At 30.8% G+C, this 22,473-nt stretch overlaps 1 protein-coding gene across 2 annotated transcripts in view; it reads left to right on the top strand.

The window, feature by feature from the left end:
• The window catches only part of LOC131850725 (Ca(2+)/calmodulin-responsive adenylate cyclase), a 95,148-nt gene that overhangs the window by 38,585 nt on the left and 34,090 nt on the right, over window positions 1–22,473 (top strand). For both annotated transcript variants that reach the window (XM_059201066.1, XM_059201067.1), the window contains 2 exons: window positions 5,844–5,993; window positions 11,706–11,824. In XM_059201066.1, coding sequence (XP_059057049.1) covers window positions 5,844–5,993; window positions 11,706–11,824 — 269 coding nt within the window. The remainder of the gene's footprint in view (window positions 1–5,843; window positions 5,994–11,705; window positions 11,825–22,473) is intronic.

Below are 22,473 nucleotides of genomic sequence, written 5' to 3'. Positions count from 1 at the left end.
ACATCTCATACTCTCACACGTTTTGATGTGTCATCATGTGTAGAACAAATTGAGAGTATGGATTTTTCGCTGGTATTATCAATTGCTGATCCAGAACAGGCAGCATCTAGTCTAGTAGACTTACTATCTTCGGCCATTAAAAATCATACAACTATTAAAACAATTTCTAATAGAAAAAGAATTATTAAACCTTGGATTACCCCTGGCCTTCTACGATGCATAAGACACCGTGACAACCTATACAGGAAAACAAAAAAGGATCTATCTAATCAAACTCTTATGGTCAGTTACAGACGCTACAAAAGTTATTGTAATAAATTATTAAAAATAGTTAAACGTAATTATGAGAGGTCTGAATTTAAAAAGGCTAAGGGTAATCCAAGAACTACATGGAAGTTGATTAAGGATATAGCAAACTTGAACTCTAATACTACTTCTCTCAATAATGATCTCTTGTCTGTGTCTTCAAGCCCTTCATTGTCTGTTGACATGGTAAATAATTACTTTGGTAATATTGGTGCTTCACTTGCTGCTAAAATAGCTACACATGCAGAAGTTGATACTTCGACAACTAATGATGGTTTCGATCTCTTTCAATCTATGTCTCACTTAAACTCCATGGGACTACTGAATACTGACGAAGCTGAGATAGAACATATTATTTTAAAATTAAAAAATAGCTCACCTGGATGGGATGAAATCTCAGCATCACTAATTAAAGCTGCACGCCATGTGCTGGTACCTATTTTAACTTATATATTTAATTTATGTTTTTCTTGTGGAGTGTTTCCTAAAGTTTTCAAAAAAGCCATAATTCATCCTATACACAAGGGAGGGGATAGAGATAGTGTTAATAATTATAGACCTATATCAATTTTGTCAACCTTCTCTAAAATAATGGAAAAAATTTTAAATCATAGACTTCTTAATTATCTAAATAGTAATAAATTATTGGCTAATAACCAATTCGGTTTTCAAAAAGGACGATCGACTGAGGATGCTTTATTAAATCTTTGTAACTCTGTTGTTAATGATTTAAATAATAAACATAAAACAATAGGTATATTTCTCGACCTATCCAAGGCGTTTGACACTGTCTCTGTTCCTACTCTTCTGTATAAATTAGAGAAAATTGGTGTTAGGGGTATTGTACTTAATCTTTTTGAAAGCTATCTTAGTGATCGGACTCAGAGAGTGAAAATTGGCAATCATATTAGTGGGGATTTACTTCTTACATCTGGCGTACCTCAGGGTAGTGTCCTAGGTCCCACCCTTTTTTTAATATACGTTAACGATCTTTGTAAACTGTCTATACCAAATTGTAATATTTTATCTTATGCGGATGATACTGCTCTTTTAATCAAAGGTAAATCTTGGACTGAGGCCAAGCAGGCTGCGGAATTTGCAATGCATATTCTTGTAAAATGGCTTGCCAAAAATCTTTTAACTCTAAATTTAAATAAAACTAAATTCGTAACTTTTTCTGCTAATATGGCGTCACAACCAACTCAATCATTGTCTATCATCGCCCATAGTTGCCAATTTACTACTCCTGTATCCTGTAATTGTTCACCTTTATCACGTGAAAATGGTATAAGATATTTGGGAGTTCTCATTGATAGCGTTATGAGTTGGAAACCTCAAATAGATTCTATTATTGCCCGTACACGTAAATTGATTTTTGTTTTTAAATTATTACGACACTCTGTTGATGAACAAACCTTAAAAATGGTATATTATACTCTAACACAGTCTATATTAACCTACTGTATAACAGCTTGGGGTGGCGCAGCCAAAACTTTGCTTCTAAGACTAGAACGAGCTCAACGCGCTGTTTTAAAGGTATTATTAGGTAAACCTATTAGATACCCAACAACTGATTTATATAGTAAATGCAAAGTTCTAACTGTCAGAAAATTGTTTATTATGAAACTAATTTTGCGTAAACATTCAAGTATGGTATTTGATCATAATTTATTTATGAACAAGCGCAGGACTGATCATATTTGTAAACAGTTTCCAAGTAGACTCAGGCTTGTGGATCGACATTTTTGTTTTATTAGTTCTAAAGTTTATAATCGAGTGAATAAGATTTTACAAATATACTCCCTTAATCATCGCGAATGTAAAATTAAAATAATTAACTGGTTATTGAACCTCTCTTATGATGAAACCGAAAATCTAATAGTTTAATTGCTGTATTTATAGTATATATTCACATAAAACTGATACAAAGTTATGCTTGCGAATACAAAAACAAAAAAAAAATAATAATAATAAAGGAATACATAAAACGCATATAGAGGTGCAATAAACACACACAGACACACACACACACACACACACACACACACACACACACACACACACACACACACACGCACTCACTCACACACACTCTTGTTCTAATGCTCATAAATTATAAATATCATTTGTTTTATTTTATATACTTTGTCTTTCTCTAAATGTTCTTAAGGAGTAATATTCATTTATTTTCATTTGTTTTTATTTAAATTGTATACAATGCTCTGGAGATGGGCGCAAATAGCTGCAACACAGTTTTTTGTAAACTAATGTAGTTGTTTACGTTTAATATGTTATTGTTATAACTTTGTTTTTGGTTTAAATAAATTCTTTAATTCTTTAATTCTTTAACATACATACATGATTTATTGAACACCAGTATAATCATTTATAGGTAATATATTTAGTAAATCAATATGTTACATGTAGTCGCTATAGTGACATGTTATGTTCTAATAATTAGTTCAAGTGACTATACATAGAATGGGTCTACTTTTGATTAGATATTATTCCGGCGAGTTTTAATGTTGAGGACTACTGATAATATTTACTGTAATAATCATAAAAATATCAAGTAACCCAATCAAAGTAAACTAACGAAGTGATTCGATCACGTCTACTTTCAAACAAAATAAAGTTGCATAATAATCGATCTATTCGTATAGATGTTACGATGCTACAGCCTGACATGACAGACTAATAAAACCCCACTTATAGCGCTGGGGGTTAAAAATGTTCTAAAAAAGTGTATCTTATTGTGATCGATATTACGATTAAAATATTGTTTAGAAATTTTTCGAAAGTTTGTAAAATTTGCATTGATGTATTTAGAAAGTATTGGTTTGTTAATAAATAATTTATAGGCGAGTTATATGACACGACGGAATCTGGTATAATGATGAGTCAAAATGTGGGGGCGCAGGCGCTTCGTCGCGGGCGGCCGACAGGTTTTATTTGCATAATTCTGGATAATGCACGTCTCACTGCCTACCACATAAATGTTATAAATAAATTAAACGCTCGCTACACAGGACACAACAGTATATATAAATATGTAGTTATGGTGATATTGTAACGCCCACTCTATATAATAATTATAGACTTTTTCTGCAATTTTCTAATATAACCGACATTATTTATATGACCGACATTACATATATTATTTCGCATGTTATTTTCTGATTTTATTTAATCGCCAGTTTAAAATTAAATACGTTTCATAATAGCTATAACATGTACATGTGTTGTTGGAAATGGGTATATATACAAAACAAACGCACGATGTATGTATGTCCATATGAATTTAATTCACCATAGGTGTTAAGTTTTTCAGCACAAAAAAGTTATTAACATTTTGTTTCTAAAGTTCAAGAAGCCCTTACCACGACATATTAGTGAAAACTGAGCCTGAATATTTTTTCTCCTATATTTTCCATATATAAGCATCGATCAGTTACATTTTTATTGTATGTTCAATTTATTTTTGCACTAGTTGCATTTTTTAGTATATTGATTTGACTAATGCTTTCTTGAGAAATTTTGCTCAATCAAATGACAATCAGTAAATTATTCGATCGAGATTTGCGCAACATTTGGCACGTTGTTAGACGTCTCTAAGGTTTACTCGACGACAATGCACGTTGAACCCGTTATTTCATTTGACAGGTAATTTTCGCGGAGCATTGATAGATAGCGTTCCATTTACCGCACTGATTGGAGTTTCATTTTATAACATATATTACATTTTTATATATTACATGAAATGTTAAAATATATTTTTGTTTTTTCTGTAAGTTTTAATTTATTTGTATCCATACTAATTATAAATTCGAAAATATATCTGTATATCTGATGGCCGCGGTGGCCTAGCGATTTATCACTCCGCTTTATTTCTGACTTCTGGTTCGATTCCTCGCACGGTGCATACGTTTGTATTCATAAGTATGATGGTTTGTATCGGTCTAGGTGTATTCTGTATATATTATGTATGTATTTACAAAAAAATCTCAGTATATTATATCAGTTGTCTAGTACCCATAACACAACCTCCGCTTATTTTATTTATTTATTTATTTATTTATACAGTTACCGTTTCACAACTAAACTTAACTTCAACTAATATTAATTTAATATAATTTGAGTATCATCAGAACGGACATAGGCTATCTTTTTTTTTATGATTCTCAGACGACGACGTCCCGGTTAATAGCTAGTCATTTATAAAGTGATTTTCGAGTATTTGTATACCTCGGAATGTCGTCATTATCATGTAAATGTTATAACGAGCAAGTTAATTTTAGAAAACAATTCGTTCGAAAATATTCATAATTGTATTACCAGATGGAGTAGTCAAGTGTCGTTAATTGTGACCTTGCGGTTAATGTTTTAGTAATGTGACACTAGAGAATTTTAATTATCTCCTATGGTGTTTATTGTGTTCGTTGACGTATTCCTCCGAAACGGCTTGACCGATATTTATGAAATTTTTGGTGTAGGTATATTCAGTAGGTCTGATGATGGGTCGTAGGCAATGTAGGTTTTTATACTTCCTAGGTGATAAGGATCGCTAGGAATCATTTATATTTTAATACCTTTATAATATGATAAAACAATGTTTGCCGGGTCAGCAAGTTAAATTTAATGTAATAGGTATATTTTGTTTATTAGCTAATCTAATAGAGTTCAAAGTCACGTGATGTATATTATTGAAATGGCCTATTGTTTGTTAGCGAAGCTCGTAATACAAGGTTATTTCTAAGTTCTAAGTACTCCTATAGACAAGAAAATTATTCAAGTTTCAAGAGTCAATACCACCTAAAGTGAAACCAAAGACCATCTTTGAAACATTCAATAAATACGATAGGTTTTTGATATTATATCTCTAAGATTTACACAAATCACTTACATCAGAAATAAATACATGTTTATGTACATATTTGTGCTTTTTAATAGAGAATAAGTTGTACAGTTGCTTCAGATTGCAATTTTTTTACGAAATGTTTGAGCTTAATTTGAATATTTGAATTTTATTTAATTATATTTTAACCATTTTCCTCGTCGACTTTAGTGTACATTATTTACAAAGTAGTGAACGATATTATATTAATTGTAGCTTTATTTTTTAATTTTTTAATATGCCTTTTACCTATTTCGAATATAACATTTTCAAATAGTTTCAGTATAGTATACTCTTTGCTATTTACTTAATAAATATATAAATTTGATTTTTAAGCTACTAAAGTTGATAACCGAAGGGTGAGATAAGGCAGTGTAATTACAGGACGAGGCATGAACTTCTTAGTTCTCAGGAATGGCAACATGAGCGGTATCGCGGGCGTCACATGATAACGTTATTTGTAGTGCAGTTTATACCTATATAATTAGGCGACGATTACCACTTACCATCAGGTGGGCGGTGGGCTTGCTTTCTATACTAATTACTTAAATAAATCCAATTAACAGTACTAATAAACTATCGCACGAGCCGCTTATGGTGCATTACTGTTACACTTGTGTTAATCAATTGTTTGTTTACACAGATGGTGGGCAACGTGGTGGTGTTTGTTTGTGTGAATGTTGTGGGCGCGCTGATGCACTCGCTGATGGAGACGGCCCAACGGCGAGCCTTCCTCGACACCCGCAACTGCATCGCGGCCAGGCTCGACATGGAGGACGAGAATGAAAAACTGGTATACATTTTAAACTTAATCCTAATGATATTATTTTTATAATAGCGAAAGTCTGTAAGTATGGATGTTTGTTACTCTTTCACGCAAAAACTACTTAACGGATTTTGATGAAACTTTACACTTTACAGTAATATAGATTGTGGTGATGCATAATCTATATTACTGTAAAGTGTATTCTGATGAATAATATATAGGCTATATTTTACATTGCAATTTAACGCAACTGAAACCGCGGACACATACTAATATTATAAATGTAAAAGTGTGTCTGTTTAAGTGTTGCATTTGTTAAATTTTCACGACTAAACGACTCAATGGATCTTAATGACATTTAGCATGAAGATATATTAGAGCACGAGGACGAATATAGGCTAACTTTTAAAAAGCAGAGAGACTATAGTATAATATGAAACTAGTATATGTGGCTACCGAATCGCCCCGGTTTCGCTCTGATACAATTATTGTACCTAGGTATCATATAGCCTATGTTACTCGCAGATAATGTAGCTGTATATATTGGCTACTTTTTTAAGAGTGTAAAGATTTTTTAAATTTACAAATAAAAAGCTTACCGCGTTTTTAATTTTAGATTTATAATATTATATGATGCACATGTTTAGAATCGGTGTTATATGCAAATTCCATTGTTTACCCTTATGCCACACGAAAATGTTCACTTTAAATTTGAATTGCAAATCAATCATTATTTTTTAATTTAATACACGTGCTTAACAATTCTTATAATTTCACATTTCTTTTTATTTGATCTTTAGTCAGTAAACAACTATTGTCTACGTTAGGATTTTATCCGTATACCTGTTGGATAATGGCGTGCATGAATGGAGTGCTTAAAATAAAAATTACTACGTCAAACACGTGTCCTATGCCAAATTTTTTAACAATTGCTAAAACCGTCAGGCGCCAAGAGACAACAAACGACTATAGATTTTTTAAGAGAGATTATATTCAATATTACTGAACATAATAACAAATATTTTTAAAAAGTAAACTGATCTAAGTAAACAAATAAAATATTCTGTGGAGTATTTATTTCAAATTATATTTAAAAAAATAGCTGTAGTTTACTATCTCACATTTTTATAGAAATATAAAAACGCATTTTCAGCAAACAGTAAAACCGAATTCAATCGTATTATTAAGGAAGTCAAAAGCTATTGGTTAGTTCTTTCTCAAAGTTATACGGGACTCAAAGTTATGTTATAAGTATATGAGACAACAGCAGAAGTATCAGCTTCCAAATAAAAAAGCAATCATCAAAATCACATAACACGTACTGAGATAACAATATAGTTAAAAACTACAATCGCAGAATCTTTATAGTGTTCCGTCAGGTATATATTCAATATTTTGTGCCAATATAAAAATCTATACTTACATACTTTCTCTAAAGGTAAGAAAGAACGAGCGAAAGTATAAAATTTACATATAGACGGCTATGTTAATCTGCCACTTTATCTTAAGTAAGTAAGACCATGTCGAAACCTATTTTATTTCCTTTTAAATGTATAATATTAAAAATCACTTTTTATTTCTTGCCTACGAACACGAACTTAACAACGACGTCAATTAATCTATATACACTCGAAACTTAGTAGAACTAAATAAATTAATTCATACTCGTGTAAGACATCTTACAGTTTATTTTGTTGTGAACATAACGACGACTAACGATTAGTAAACATTATTCGCATTGTACATAGCTTTCACACCAAAGTAAAATATTTATAATATAATATATTACTAACAATCAAAGGGTGAATACAATAGACCTATGTCGCAGTGCTACAGGTACAAGCACCTGACAATAGCCCAAACACCCCTATAAAAAAAACCAAAATACGAATTAAATCTAAATTAAAATCATTTAGTCATGTATATTTTGCAAATTAGTTGGTTGTAGTTTGCAAATTATTATCATTTGTTATATAATAATTTACAAAATGATAATCAAAATATATTCTTAACCTAAATCAATTTCATCTCAAATATATTAATTATAACTTAAATAAAATACGTTCTCTTATCATAGAAGGAGAATATAGTTTTGTAAATGAATAATTAAATTTAATGACCATGTAATTAAATGTTTTATGGAATTTAATAATTATAATATGCGATTAATTACCGTAGTCTAATATGTAGTTATCTAAAAGTAAATAAAAACACTTCGCTGAAGTATCTATGTTTACAAAGATTAACTTAACATTTAGCTTTTGCAAGACTTATTATCCTAACAAATAATTTGTCCTATACCTGCAGTTTCCATCTACTTTATCTGCTATTTTTTGATAAATTAAGGACCATCCTCGTGACACCATTTATCTTAACATCAAATTTGTTCCGTTTAGATGTTTTGTAGTGAAGAGGTAAAACACAGATAAGCTGTCATGCGAACTTTCACATTTATTATTACGGATTGTATGAAGTGTAAGTTATTTATTCGTTCCGTCTCATATCGAGAATGGATTAGAAAAGTAAGTCGTAAATTTCATTCTCTTTTTGTCATCATCCACCTGTCTTCCGCCAGCATATTTTAATGAAATACGCTGTGCTAACGCACATACGTGTTCACTATTCCGTCATCTATTACAAAAATATTTATACATATTTGTTACCGGAAGGGTTACACAAAGAATTTATGAAAATAACGAACATTTTTTATTTAGTTGTAACACTTAAAATTAGAAACTCTACATAATTAAAACCTTACTATAATAATATTAGGGTAAAACAGAATAGGTATTTGAAAATTGCCCTAGAGTTCCTTAATGCGATTTTTTTTTATTTACTCATACTTATAAATGCATAATACATCATAATCATAAGTGTTTATTAAGTCATACGTTTATACTTTACGTACGCGTAGTATTAAGGCCACATGCAATTTTTATAACACTATATATTTTTAGTACTTAATTACCAAAACCCTAAAAAAAGCTGTTACAGCTTTTCCTTAGTTTCTTATATGTAGATGAAATAGATGGAATCTCTTAGACGTTGATTGATTAAGAGACCCTAGATCACGCTCAGGTAGGGGCGACTTACGGTTCCTCGAATGTCACGGACGCATGGAAGGAATATTACTTTTACTGACAGATATATTTTGTATACTAGACCTTAGTCCCTAGTTTCGCATGTGTACTATTAGATATAATAACTAAAATATAAAAGATCTCTATAGGTGAATAGAAAATATATAAGTGATTGAAAATATCACTTTATTTTTAGATTTTATCTATTACAAATAAAAAGTATAATGATAGTTTTAAGTCGATTGATTGATTGGTTGATTTTAAGGTGATGAGTATCTAGAAAATAGGATCCTCTATTTAAGTTTTCAACAAACTTAAATAGAGGATCCTATTATCTAGATACTCATCATCAAACTGAACAGTTGTTTTTGTGTAACAAAGTAATCAAAGTTTTGCACTCGTACATCAATAATAATAATTTAAGTCGTCATTAATTATTATCAATGCAATGTCTTGTGACTGTATTACTAAATACGGTCTTTGTGTACCTATTCACGACTAAACAGCTAAGCGCAACTTAAAGAACTTTTAACTTAAAGATAGATAGTATCGTGATACTATCTATGTTCGGCTTCCTGAGGCCGGACCTAGGATATTTATTATCTCAAGAAAAAGCAGACGAACTCGCGGGTAACAACTATTGACATATTCAAGATCACTGAATAAATATAACTACTTATTATAATATGTTATTGTATTATAATAACATAAGGAACGATGACACGAAGAAAATAATGAAACATATAATTGTAATGACATGTTTATAAAATAAATCTAATCTATATATATTAAGAGGAATTTGATTAAAGCAATTATATTTGTTGTTGTTACGAAAATTAATTGAGATATCAAAGTAACTAATAACCCGGTTATCAAACACCGTATTATTGTTAGTTTAGATAATGTCAGTTTATTATTTGAATTATTTATATATGTAGTTCAAACAGGGTATAAATAGTTTAGATATTACGTCAGTACGCTATACATCGCCTATAGTTCAAATAACATTACGTATTTGTGTCCACATTGACGACAACAAGATTTTATCTGTACATAATAATATTGTTTGTAATAAAAATAAGTGAGTGTTAAACTCATTAGATTGTAATGCTGAAATGAGATGACGATGACATTGTAGTGACGTCGCGTACTCTTTTTATGTGATAGGCTTCTACTAATTATGAGCAAATTACATCAAATCGGTTGCATCATTTAGTAATGAAAATATATGAAATGGACTGTTAATAAATTTGGTTCCGGTATAACTTTATTTTGTAAATTAGATGTATCCCCGATCTCGCACACATGAAATTTATAGCCTGTGTTATTTTAAATAAGCTACTGTAAGCTATATTACTGCAAAGTTTCATTAAAATCCATTCAGTAGTTTTTATGTGAAAGAGTAACAAATGTCCATCCGTAATCACAAAATCTGCTTTTCTAATATTAGTAAGGTGATTGGAATAAAGCAACGATTAGTCGTACTCAAATTTATTTAGATTTTGTGATAGGCGTGCACAAATGGGCAGAAAAACAATTTTAACAATAATTGCTTTAGGTTATATTTCGTTTTTAAAGTCCTTCAATAGGTCTTTCTCATACATCTATCTTTTATATATAAAGATTATGATATTACCATGACTGAACATGAGTTTAATAATATAGCAATTTTAAAACGGTATCTTCACTAGAATTCGTAATCCACAATGTACGCAAAATACAAATCACTGTGGCTCGAACTGGTACAGAAATTGATTGTGCAGCCATCCGCATGTAAATAAAGATTGTGGGTTCTAGTGAAAAGTGAGCTGAATAATAACTGCAACTGAATCGAGCACTTCAACAATAGTCTAGTTATTTAAAAAGACTACTCCTGCAGGTCTAGTATGGAGTATCTCATATACAATTTCAATCTAATACATTTTTGTATTATTCTTTTGAAATGTAACTTAATGTAAATATAATAAATAGAGTATGTTAGAGAGATATTTCAACATTCAGAAGTAGAAAAAAGGAGTGGATCGGATTCTAGGAACGAATGACCGATTATCTAATTGACGTATTAACACATCGGCTGGAGTTTGAAAATTGAAATACTTGAAATACTGATTGCCACTTTTACTTAGTTTGTCTACTAGGAGTAATTGTTCAAAATTACTACTAATAAAGGGACGGCTCGTCCGTGTGAAGTACCTAATGTTAGAGGAAAGACTCTTAGAGTCAGAATATGCGAGTCTAAAGGTACCATATTTTAAGATCTGTATATATCTGTACATAGTAAATATGTACATATACTATCTACATTTAATTTAGAAATAAAATAATAAAAATCAGTCAAAATTTTGTATTCATTTTAAAAACTATGGATTTGTTCTAGAGGGAGATCTTTTGATTTAAATCATCTTACTTTGATAGTTAGGCTCAAGAAAGATCTAACCATCAAAATACCTAAAATTATTCACATCCTTAAAACAAAATATTAAGGTAAAAATATTTCTAAACATTAGCTTATAAATTCTTAAGCCTTAAAATATCTAAGTCTAATAAAAATGTACTTCGCAAGTAATAGTTGAAGTTAGGGTGCTATTAGTCGTGATTTGCGGTGTATACCTATTTTTGTATTGTTTCATGTATTTACTTTTATTTTCTTTATGAACAGGAACGGTTATTACTCTCCGTACTTCCGCAACACGTAGCAATGGAAATGAAGAACGACATAATCTCGCCGGTGGAGGGCCAGTTTCACAAGATATACATACAGAAACACGAGCAAGTCAGGTGAGTGTTGCCAATATAGGAATTATTGAATTAGAATGCAGCACGTCTTGCCTTAAAAGACCATATTACCTTATACTATTTAATTTAGTCTAGATTTAGTTAGGTATGGTGCACCCGCCTGCGCTGTCTGTTAATAGTATGGTTTACGGTGGCGGGGCACCAGTGGAGGATGATGCGATGAGCATGAGGTCAGGTCAGTTAGCCGTGACAAATTTACCAGGAATTTATCATGTTGGTTTCCAGGGGTAATCGCGTGGAGTTGAACCTGATATTATACATTGCTAGCAACAGGGTCATCAGTCCTCATTGCTAAAAATCCTCTTTCACCCGGAGGGGGGTCGATTGTTATAGGACTAATAATGTCAGTGCTAGTAATATTTACTGGAACATCCTGGTAATTATCCTGACTTCATGCTCATTCTTCACCGGTGGTCTAACAACGTATACTATTCAAGCGGGTGCACCATTATAAAAAAAGTACCTGTTCTGCTGTAATATTGATCTTAGTTGTTCAAATTACAATTACGAATGAGCTGTCAAAAATGACAGTTAAGTGATACCAATAATATTAAATGCGAATTAATAGATCAAATTGTCTGACTCGTGTGTCATACGTGTCATAGATGAATAATAATGTGGTAAGTGGATCTAGTTATGTTTGACGTAGACACCTGCCGTTATATAACCCAATAACTGACCAACCGCAAATATTATTATTATCTGTATAATTATATAAAAGGAGAAACGTATTATATGATCCATGTACACATGAAACTACTAGGACTAGAAAAATATTATATAACGGGTTCTTATGTAACGTTAACATGTATTCGGAAAGGATTTCTAGTGATTCCTTCGAGAATAACCGATAATGAGTTTCGTACAGCAGGAGCCGTTGGTAACAACTAGTTTATAATCAAACATGAAAAAAAAAGATAATTATTGTAAGTGCTAAATAAAATAATAGGAATTGCGTCATTTCCAAAATAGAAACTTAGACAACGAATGTTTTACTAGACACCTAAACCGATTTAGAAAATCAATAAAGCGTTACCAAAACTAATCACGTATGTAGACATACACAGAAGATTTTCCTAATTGCTATGAGATACTAGTATACAAATTCATCTCGGTACAACAAATCAATTTGCGATTTGGGGTTGGATTGGGTATTTTCCAGAAATTGAGGTTGTGATCTTTATTTATTAACTCATTCGGGATGGTACCTATATTAGCTATTCGGGGCATGGTGCGGCGGGTAAAAATCGGAAATAATTAAGGATTCTCGCCTAACCGTCTGTCTGTCAGCGTGTGTGTGACGTAAGCGTTATTTTAGTACTCATACTATCAAGGGGAGAAACGAATGTATTGTGCATTCCATAATTGTATTCCATAAAAAAATATTAATTTATAAAAGTTACATCGATTCTAAGTCAGTCTTTATAAAAAGTCGCCTGCTTGCGTCAATTTTGTCTACCTATTTGTATACTGATTGATATATGATATATGATACTTTTTAACTGACAGAGAAACACATTTTTATACACATACAGTACGTACATATGGATGACTTTATGCATTATATTGTAACGTGATTTACTAATTGTACTTATCCTTACCTGTTCTTTATCTTTGGTTCTGACCTGTTTAAATGTTTAAGTGTGTAACTGTATTGTTTTATATAACCAATTTAAATATAACTTTAATATTAAAGATAAATTCATGAGGTATCTGTTATTGGCTTTACTAACTAAGTAATACTATATATTGTCTATAAATTGTATAAGCTGTTGATTACCTAAAATAAATAAAAAAAAAATACTGTGTTTCGGGTAAAGGGTAGGGTATAAATCAGTGATATTTCAGGATAAGAGTCCCTCTAGAATGCCAAAGCATAAGTGTTGTCGCAGACGACACTAGATAACGTGATGACCGTATTGCTGTTACATGTACACGGGCAACGGTTACCACTTACCATCAGGTGGGCCAACAGCTTCTTTGCCATTGAAATTACATAAAAAAATTGTGTACAATAATTAGGTCATGTTCAACTTATTGTTTGAAAAAGACATATTTTTAATTTTAACTTTGATAATGAAAAGTGTCTATGACATACTTACAGTACATCTAGTTATACATATAACTAGATTTGATTAAAATACTATGCATAAACGCAATATCGGCTCCTCAGCTCATATCAGCTTATTTATCTAGATTTTGGTCTTTTCAGTTTTTAAACCTTTCGTTTAATACGTTATGTGTGTATATTTAATGGTATGTATTATAATTTATAAGATACGAAGTGTATTATCAAACACATATATTCACATCCATAATTAATGCTGTATTCACTTAGGAAATTACCAAATTAATGTACATAGTTTGACCGTGAAATGGGTCGTCTGGTTAAGCTTATGGCATATTTAATAATCTCTTGTGATTCGACAGATCACTCCGTTCCGTTACTTCAAAGTATCCTCTAGCATGTCCCAAACTAACTGTTAACACTAGTATTATCTAACAACTGCCACCGTAAGTGATACTCTCGTTAATATTTAAGCTCTTATCATTTACTAATTACACGCATTCGTGTTTGTGAACGCTTGGTGGTTACGGTTATGAAATATTTTATTAAACCTAACGACCCTCCCCAATTGCAATTACTGCAGCGATATCTTTTATTTTTAATTTCATATAGCTCATGTTATTCTTATAATGACGTCTTCAATACTCAAATATATATAATATATATATATAACAACAAGGGTGGACAACCCTTATCACTTAGAAGTATGAAAAATAGATAGTAGCCGATACTTTTGTCACATTTTTGCTGTTATCGACAGTCAGTGTAAATGTGATATCACTAATTCATTTTCGAATTTACATATAATCCTAGTTACAATTATGTAGCTTTAAATTTATGACAAGTAAAAAATATTTTGTAAACACTCGGTAATCTACAGATAATAAATTAGGTCAAATTTGACACAAGTAATTAATGTGTCATGACTTTTTAGTCATAAAATATCACATGAGAGCATTGACTTCATGGCACGAGTTTGTTTGGGTGAGAGGCAGATAAACATCCAATTTATTGCCTTTAAATAGACTTGTGGTCGGGCACGAATTTCGTAGCAGAGTCGATGCCGTCTGAAAGTTGTCGTGTTGTCGTGACGCGGTACTCTTATCTGAGCATCATTGCTTTGTGACTCACTTTGAAACGCTAATTCCAGTCTAGACTAAATATACCTAGATTTAATGATATATAAATAATTTTAATGTTTGCTTTTTTTTTGAGACTGTCAAAACTAAAGCTATAACTTTTACTTTATAGATTATTTATTGCACGTTTAAATGTATATAAATGTGTTACTTAGAAAAAATGTGAGCATTGGAGAAGTACCTCCAATGGAATATGCTTTAATATCCGCCGGTTTCGGCGGTCTAGCGGTATAGCACACCGGTTTACTTCCGATGGTCGCTGGTTCGAGTCCTTATGTGATGCAAATATTTATATTTGTGAGTATGATGGTTTTATTGGTCTGAATGTTTTTATGTATACACATATATTTAACAAAAAAATATGTATCAATTGTAATTTAATTGTCCTGGGTTTTTATTATATTAATATTAAACTGAAACTACAAATATAACAAAGTATAAATTTCGAAAGAATATTTTTATATATATATACATTTGTGCTCAATAACCAATTATTATATTGTTACCAAGGCATAATTAATTATAGATTATAAAGAGGTTGGTAGGCAGCGTTTTCCTTAAGTTCAGTTCAGGTTATTCAACAAAGATCTTCGGCCGGAAATTACTTGCGGATTTCCTAAAGTCTACATAATAATTCGTTGATTTATTATGAATAATGAATACTTATCTCCAATACGCTAAAATCATCATTTTTATATCGCAGCATTCAAGTGATTTTATTTATAATGTATGTTCATCAAGTTGATCGGGAGTTTTTTGACGGATATAAATATAAATAGAAAGTATTCGAGAATTAATCAATAAGACTTAATATTATAACTCGTTTATAGAAATAAAAAAATAATTGCAATAAATATGTTTTCACAACACCTTCTGACTTCTAATGCTGTACTAAAACAACATGATAAACCAAATAAGTTACACTAGAAATAACCAAACTTTAGACATTAGAATATCGTGAATATAAAAAAACATTGGTTATATTCACAATATTTTGGATATATTCATAAAATTGAGCTAAACCAATCGCCATGTTATTTTAGTTATGAGTACAATTATTTTGATGGTTACTTTTTCAATATTTTTTCAGTGCTATCTATTTGGTTATTTCTTTTATAGTTGTGTTTGTCATTGTCTAGGTTTGAATGGAAAATAATATTGAATAATGATACCGAAACGTAAAATTAATATATTTATTAAATCTTCTTATAGTACAGTAAAGGGAAGAGTTGTATATTTTGTTTTAGTTCATATCTGTACTTTAGTTAATAATAAAAAATTCTTAGCTAATAAAAAGATATTATGAAAGATTCTTGTGAAAAGATATTTTAATATGTCTCTTTTAATATAGAATTCTACAGCGATTGTTCTAAAACACATAGAACAGTAGCGAACTTGATTTGAAGGAACAGATTAAATTAGTTTATGAATCATAAGGATCGTGTTAGCGGCTAACAAGTTTATTTTGTAGAACAGGACAGCACATACCTATTCTATAAATAGGACAAAGAATCGAATTACTGGTCAATCAAGATCTATATACGCAAAAAAAAATAGGTGCGGATTTTTTTTTTAACTCTAATGGTAACAATGCAACTACCTACGTAATAACTGTCACATTAATAACATCGTCGTTGACATTATGTGACTCCCGTGGTACTTGTCTCATGTTGCTCTCCTATGGACTAAGGTGTCATCTCCATACTCTACAATACCAAAGCAATGTCACATATCCAAATTAGAACTGGTTAGAAATCACGCTGCTTGGCAGTAATAGGTAAGACAGAGGTACGCAGAAAACTTTGGTCTTGAGAGAATCACGAGTAAAGAATATTTTAATACTAGCTGTTCCGCACAACTTCGCTGCGTCACGCTTATGTATTTTGCCCAATTTACACAATATTTTTATAAACTATATCCGATATGTTATTCTGATGTATATACTATAAAATCCTTTCAGATGATTGCATGAACGAGTAAGAATCATTGATCTATCCAGTCATACTCACAAAATTTCGCGTTTATAATATTAGTCAGATTACATGCATGTAGATATTCAATTGGAAATACAATCTTAACACTGAAGTATATATATGTCATTAGTAAATTTGAATATATGATTGCCTGCAAGACGACTGTGCCAAATATCCGTATGTATCAATGTTGATTCCGTAAATGAGATAAAATTACTTCAGCACATACCTACTTAATGACACTGCAATTCGGTTCAGCTATTCACTCGCAAAATCCGAGCAGATAGACAAATATATATATAATTTAGAATTTATAATATAATATAGAAATTAGAATTGGCAAGTATAATTCGTTCCACACGAGTATCAAGAATGAAATTTCAATTTTATAGCCATTATTCCTGAATTGATTCTTATAAAGTTTTTTTCAATAGTTTCTTGATTTTAACAAATTACAATTCGTAGTTGTTAATTATGCATGATTGTTGGAGACAAAAAAGAAGTTCTACCGTTAGCAAACACAATTCCCAAATGATTAAATTCGTTATTTCCTATATTAGAGTATCATATCTAAGATAGTATAAAAATTTCAATAGATATTTGTATAATCACAATAAAAGCCATTTCGTTCATCTTTTAAGGTTAATGCTCCGAAGAAACAGATGATTTATATTATTAAAATTTTAGACTGTCATCGACGTAATTGGAAATTGTAGTTGTTTGCGATCATAATTCTTTATTAATAAAATCAGTTCTGCAATTTTTCTTGCTTCTGGTAGGATTTCGTAATTTTTTCTGTCACAATTATATTGTATAACTATAATAGTTATAGAGTTTAGCCCGGTCTATAACTAGTGATTTGTCTCAGCTTCGCCATATTGCCGTATTAGCCGACAACCATCAATATAACTTTATAAGGTTTACAGTTTAGAATTTAAAGTACATATTCATATAACAGACTATGTCACTCTCGATAATCCACCTTATTTTTCAAATCGATGTAGTAGTTCTGTAGTTTATGTCCCTCGTAACAAAATCCGTTCTCCTTCTATAACATTAACATATGTAGCTATGTATACGGTTAACAAGAAAATTTGTATTATTACATAGTTCTAACATTACATTGTACACCGTTGCTTAGAGAACGCTAATGTTATAAGGTTAATGTTATAAGTTTATTTAAACGCTGGGAATTCGCTAAAAACAAGTATGCGGATCAAACAACATACTCAGAGACACGACATTAATAATTCCTTCAGAATCTCGTTAATAACAGCTTTTCCCACGATGCTGCCGAAGCCATAAAATTGCATAAAAAGGAACCTTCCTGTAGATTTATTACACTTTGTTTATGGTTTTATTGTTTTTTTATTGTTTTACTTCTCTAGAACAGACATTTAGAGCGAACGATTTTACCAAACTAATCGGAACATATTTCTTGTTTTATTTTTACTTTATATGGTCCATGCGCCAACTTTCGGCACATTGGGTAAATTGGCATGAAACATTTGTGTATATTTTTATTAAGTAATAAATAAATTTAATATACAAATTAAATATAAAACATTCTACGTATTCATGTACATACATGTGCATAAACATTAAACAAAATAATATTTACTTTAAAGTATGTAGGTAATAGAAATGTCTCCTCAAAAGTTAAATTTATTTTATAATTCTTGAAGCTTGCAAAAGTTCATTTAAGGTTACTTTGTGATCAAAATAACAAACAATGTGTATTGTTCAAATGGCCCGGAAAGGTTACACTAATTCCCGTCAGTCTGACGTTTCTGCATGTGAAACATTGTATACAATTAATACCGACTGCTGTTGAGGAACAATTAAGTAAAGGATGTTATGTTAAATTTAATATTGTCAAATGTAGGAACAAGAAGAAAAAACAACAATTTCTAACGTCAGATTGAACTACTGTTTTCAAGTTTGAAGTTTTTCAGAAAAGGTTCTGGAACACTTCAAAATAACACTAATAGAATTTAATGCCAGCAAGCAAGCATAAGCAGGCAGAAGTTGGTTTAGACAAAATCTCTTAATAATATAAAATTAACAACTCAAAAATCCACAGCTCGTGGGTTATCATGTGACTTTACTAGATGTTTAGATAATAATAAAATGTATATGCAGTGAACTATGGACCTAGAGTTTCGACTCTGTTCGGAACAACAGCATATTTGGAACATCTTTCCAACTTGGAATTATAACTTAAATTTACTATGATTGAATTTATTCCCATTTGTCTACTCTGCTATTGCTTAATCAAATTGAATCGGAGAATTCAAACATTTGCTAAATTTGCCAACTTGTTTGCATTTTCTGATTGAAATTTGTGTGATTTGGGATTTACATGGGTGCGATGTAGTTGTATGTGAGAACCACAACTGTGTTCGTGGAAAGATTGTATTTTCGGAACAGGAATGTTACCTTTCATACAACTATGGGAATATACAAACGTTCGTCACGTCTATCCTTCACGTTTGTTCGTTTAAACAAAAAAGAATCCATATTTCCATATTAATATTATTAATGCGAAAGTGTATCTATTTCTTTGTTACTTTTTCAACACTGAATGGTGGAACAGAGTATAATTAAATTTAAAGTTAATGTAGATTGTAACATGATGGCGGTCATGCCTTTTTTTAGATAAACTATAGCATATATGTTACCTTGAAAATAAAAGCATAAGATGTCGTTTTAGTTATTTCAATTTTTATAGTGAACTCACTTAAAAGTAGTGTACATTGTGACTATACGAACAGTTTCATGTAGATATATTAATTCATAGAAATTGTCTTAAATTAAAAATACATTTCAAAAGACAACTTGTAAAATTAAGAGATTGTTTAATAAGGACATTCAACTGCTTTCATACAATATAATGAGTATATTTCTGAATGCCGTCTGAATTAGTAATGTTACCAGTTTCTTAATTGGGTTGTAGATGAATCCCGTAGGGCGAAATAAGAATAGGCAGCGGCCGCTATTGTCTACTATATAAATTGCCTTTGTGAATTGAAAATGCGAGTTATGTTTATTTAATGACTTTTGGTTTTATATAGTATTTTTTTATAAATCATTTCACTCTTTATGTCAATGATACGACGACAATATATTAATATTATATTATCTACCTCTCTATAAAAATTGTTATCCTACATCATAGGATACTTATATTCATGCTATAATATTATATGAGCAAAAGTATGTCTAGCTTTGGTTTTACTTTTTTACAACTAAATGGCTGAACACATTATTATGATATTTGATTTGATAATAAATTTATTCACGAAGACAAGTGAGTAATCTATCTTCATAGGTTAAATTTTATTTCAAAGTAACAACAGGCGAAGTCTTGGAAAATAACTAGTACAAAACTCAAAATAAAGACACCTTTTCGAATTATTAATTTCGTTTTCTAGAAATAATAAGAACAATTAAGTACCCTAGAAAATTCATCTAGGAAAGTCACGATATGAATCAATTAAATATAATATTTCCTAATAAATTGGCTTTATATAATATCTAGCTCGGGACCTCATTTGCTTAAAGTCACAATTAACTACCATGCGAGGTCGTTGAAACTAATAGAATGCTCCATTAATTGAACTGTATCCTAACAATTTCTGTGTCGCTTTCTGATGTTTCGTGTACTATTATGACTTACAAACTAAATATTACCACAGACTTTCTCCACTTTTTAAAGTAAAAACAGTCTATGCCTGATTATCACGTTAAATTTCAGAAACGTTCAGCCGTTGGGAAAAGATTTGACAGCCAGTTGTCTAGCACATCGCTTTTTAAATCGATGGTCGCGGGTTCGATTCCTTTAATGCCACAAATATTTGTATTCATGAGTATGATTGTTTGGGTTTTTTCTATGTATAATATGTACTTTCTTACAAAAAAAAGTATCCATATATTAATATCAGTTGTCTGGTACCCATCACACACAAGCTCTGCTTAGATTTAGACTAGATTGCCTTGCGTGAATTGTCCCGAGATATTATTATTATAGGTACATAGTTATCCTTAAATTTCTATGAATGGTCATTAAAAATCTATTTTTGTCAATAGATTTTTTGCTAATCAGTTTTGTGGTGAGAGGACAAATATTATTAGAACAGGACCGCTTATTGAACTTCGCCCTGCTTCTAACGGCTCAGTACATATATGAAATCAGGGTTGGCACTCTAACAACACTAAACCTCGTAGGAAGAACTAAAAAAAAAACAAAATTTTTTATTTTACCTCAATTTGACTCGGTAACCTTGTACATAATCATATTTTGACGGGTTTTAGTAGGCTAAAATCTCGTACAAACTTGTACAAAGATGGAAATTTTGGTCCTCTTACGGAAGTTCAAAGATTTCGGTATTCTTTTTCTTTTTTTAATGGATGACGGTTTCCAGGGGTCGAGATCAACCTGACATAGTACATTGCCAGCAATGTGGTTATTAGTTCACATTGCTAACAATCCCTTTCCTCCAAGATTTCGGTATTTGTGCGAGGATCATCGCAAATGGATCAATTGTGATCCCTGTTAATATAATTACAATATACTGCTGATGCTCACTACATACATATCTAAACGGGCTTACTAAAATACTTGAGTATCACTTTACTAAGAAGCCCTTCTGTATCCATTAGGCGTGTCCAATCGATATGTATGACGTGACGCATTTTGTTTGTATGTTGTATTAAATGATCTAATCTGTCATACCATCTATGGGATAGGTTATGGCGAGGTACAGTAATTATATTTAATATCTGATTTGAATTAAGCTTTTTTGTTTTTAAAGTACCATTTAATAAATACATTTTAATGTCGAAGTATAACAGTTAATGTGCATGTATATATGAAAATGTATGTCATGTATCGAGTATATCAATACTATTGTTATAAATACTACAGTGTGTCTGTCTGTCTACATGTTACCGGATTTTGATGAAATTTTACATATTAATAATAACAACAATAGCGAAACTACTATTTGCTTTTCTGTAGCTCTATTACGCTATACATGTCCATATGTCATAGTTAGGGAGCTTTTAACCAAACTATTCGCTTAATTTGAAAAATATAAAGTTATTGTAAATTTCTTTTCGATAAAGTGGCAATGACATTTTAAGTTTACTTTTTATTATGCTAAATGTAAAAGTCAATTACCATTGCGACTGACAATAGAAATGTTGACGCATATGACTGTTGACAGCTAGTGCATATTTGTACAGTACATATTTATGTTTGTAAGAAACATTATACCTACTCATTCAGAGTACATGGGGCGTTAATTAATAAGAACATTATTTAATTTTCTCTTCGTACCTACTTTTAGGCTTTGTAACATGACTTTGTATTCTGTACACGTAACATACTTATTATACATAACATTATAAAGCCCTGAGCCAAACGTTGTACTTAATTATAATGTTTAA

Source organism: Achroia grisella, unplaced genomic scaffold, assembly GCF_030625045.1.
Source record: "Achroia grisella isolate CSIRO2021 unplaced genomic scaffold, CSIRO_AGI_Agris_v1 utg779, whole genome shotgun sequence".
NCBI classification, from domain to species: Eukaryota; Metazoa; Arthropoda; class Insecta; order Lepidoptera; family Pyralidae; genus Achroia; species Achroia grisella.
Note: the sequence above shows the minus strand (reverse complement) of the source record. Positions and strands in the feature narration are given on the sequence as shown.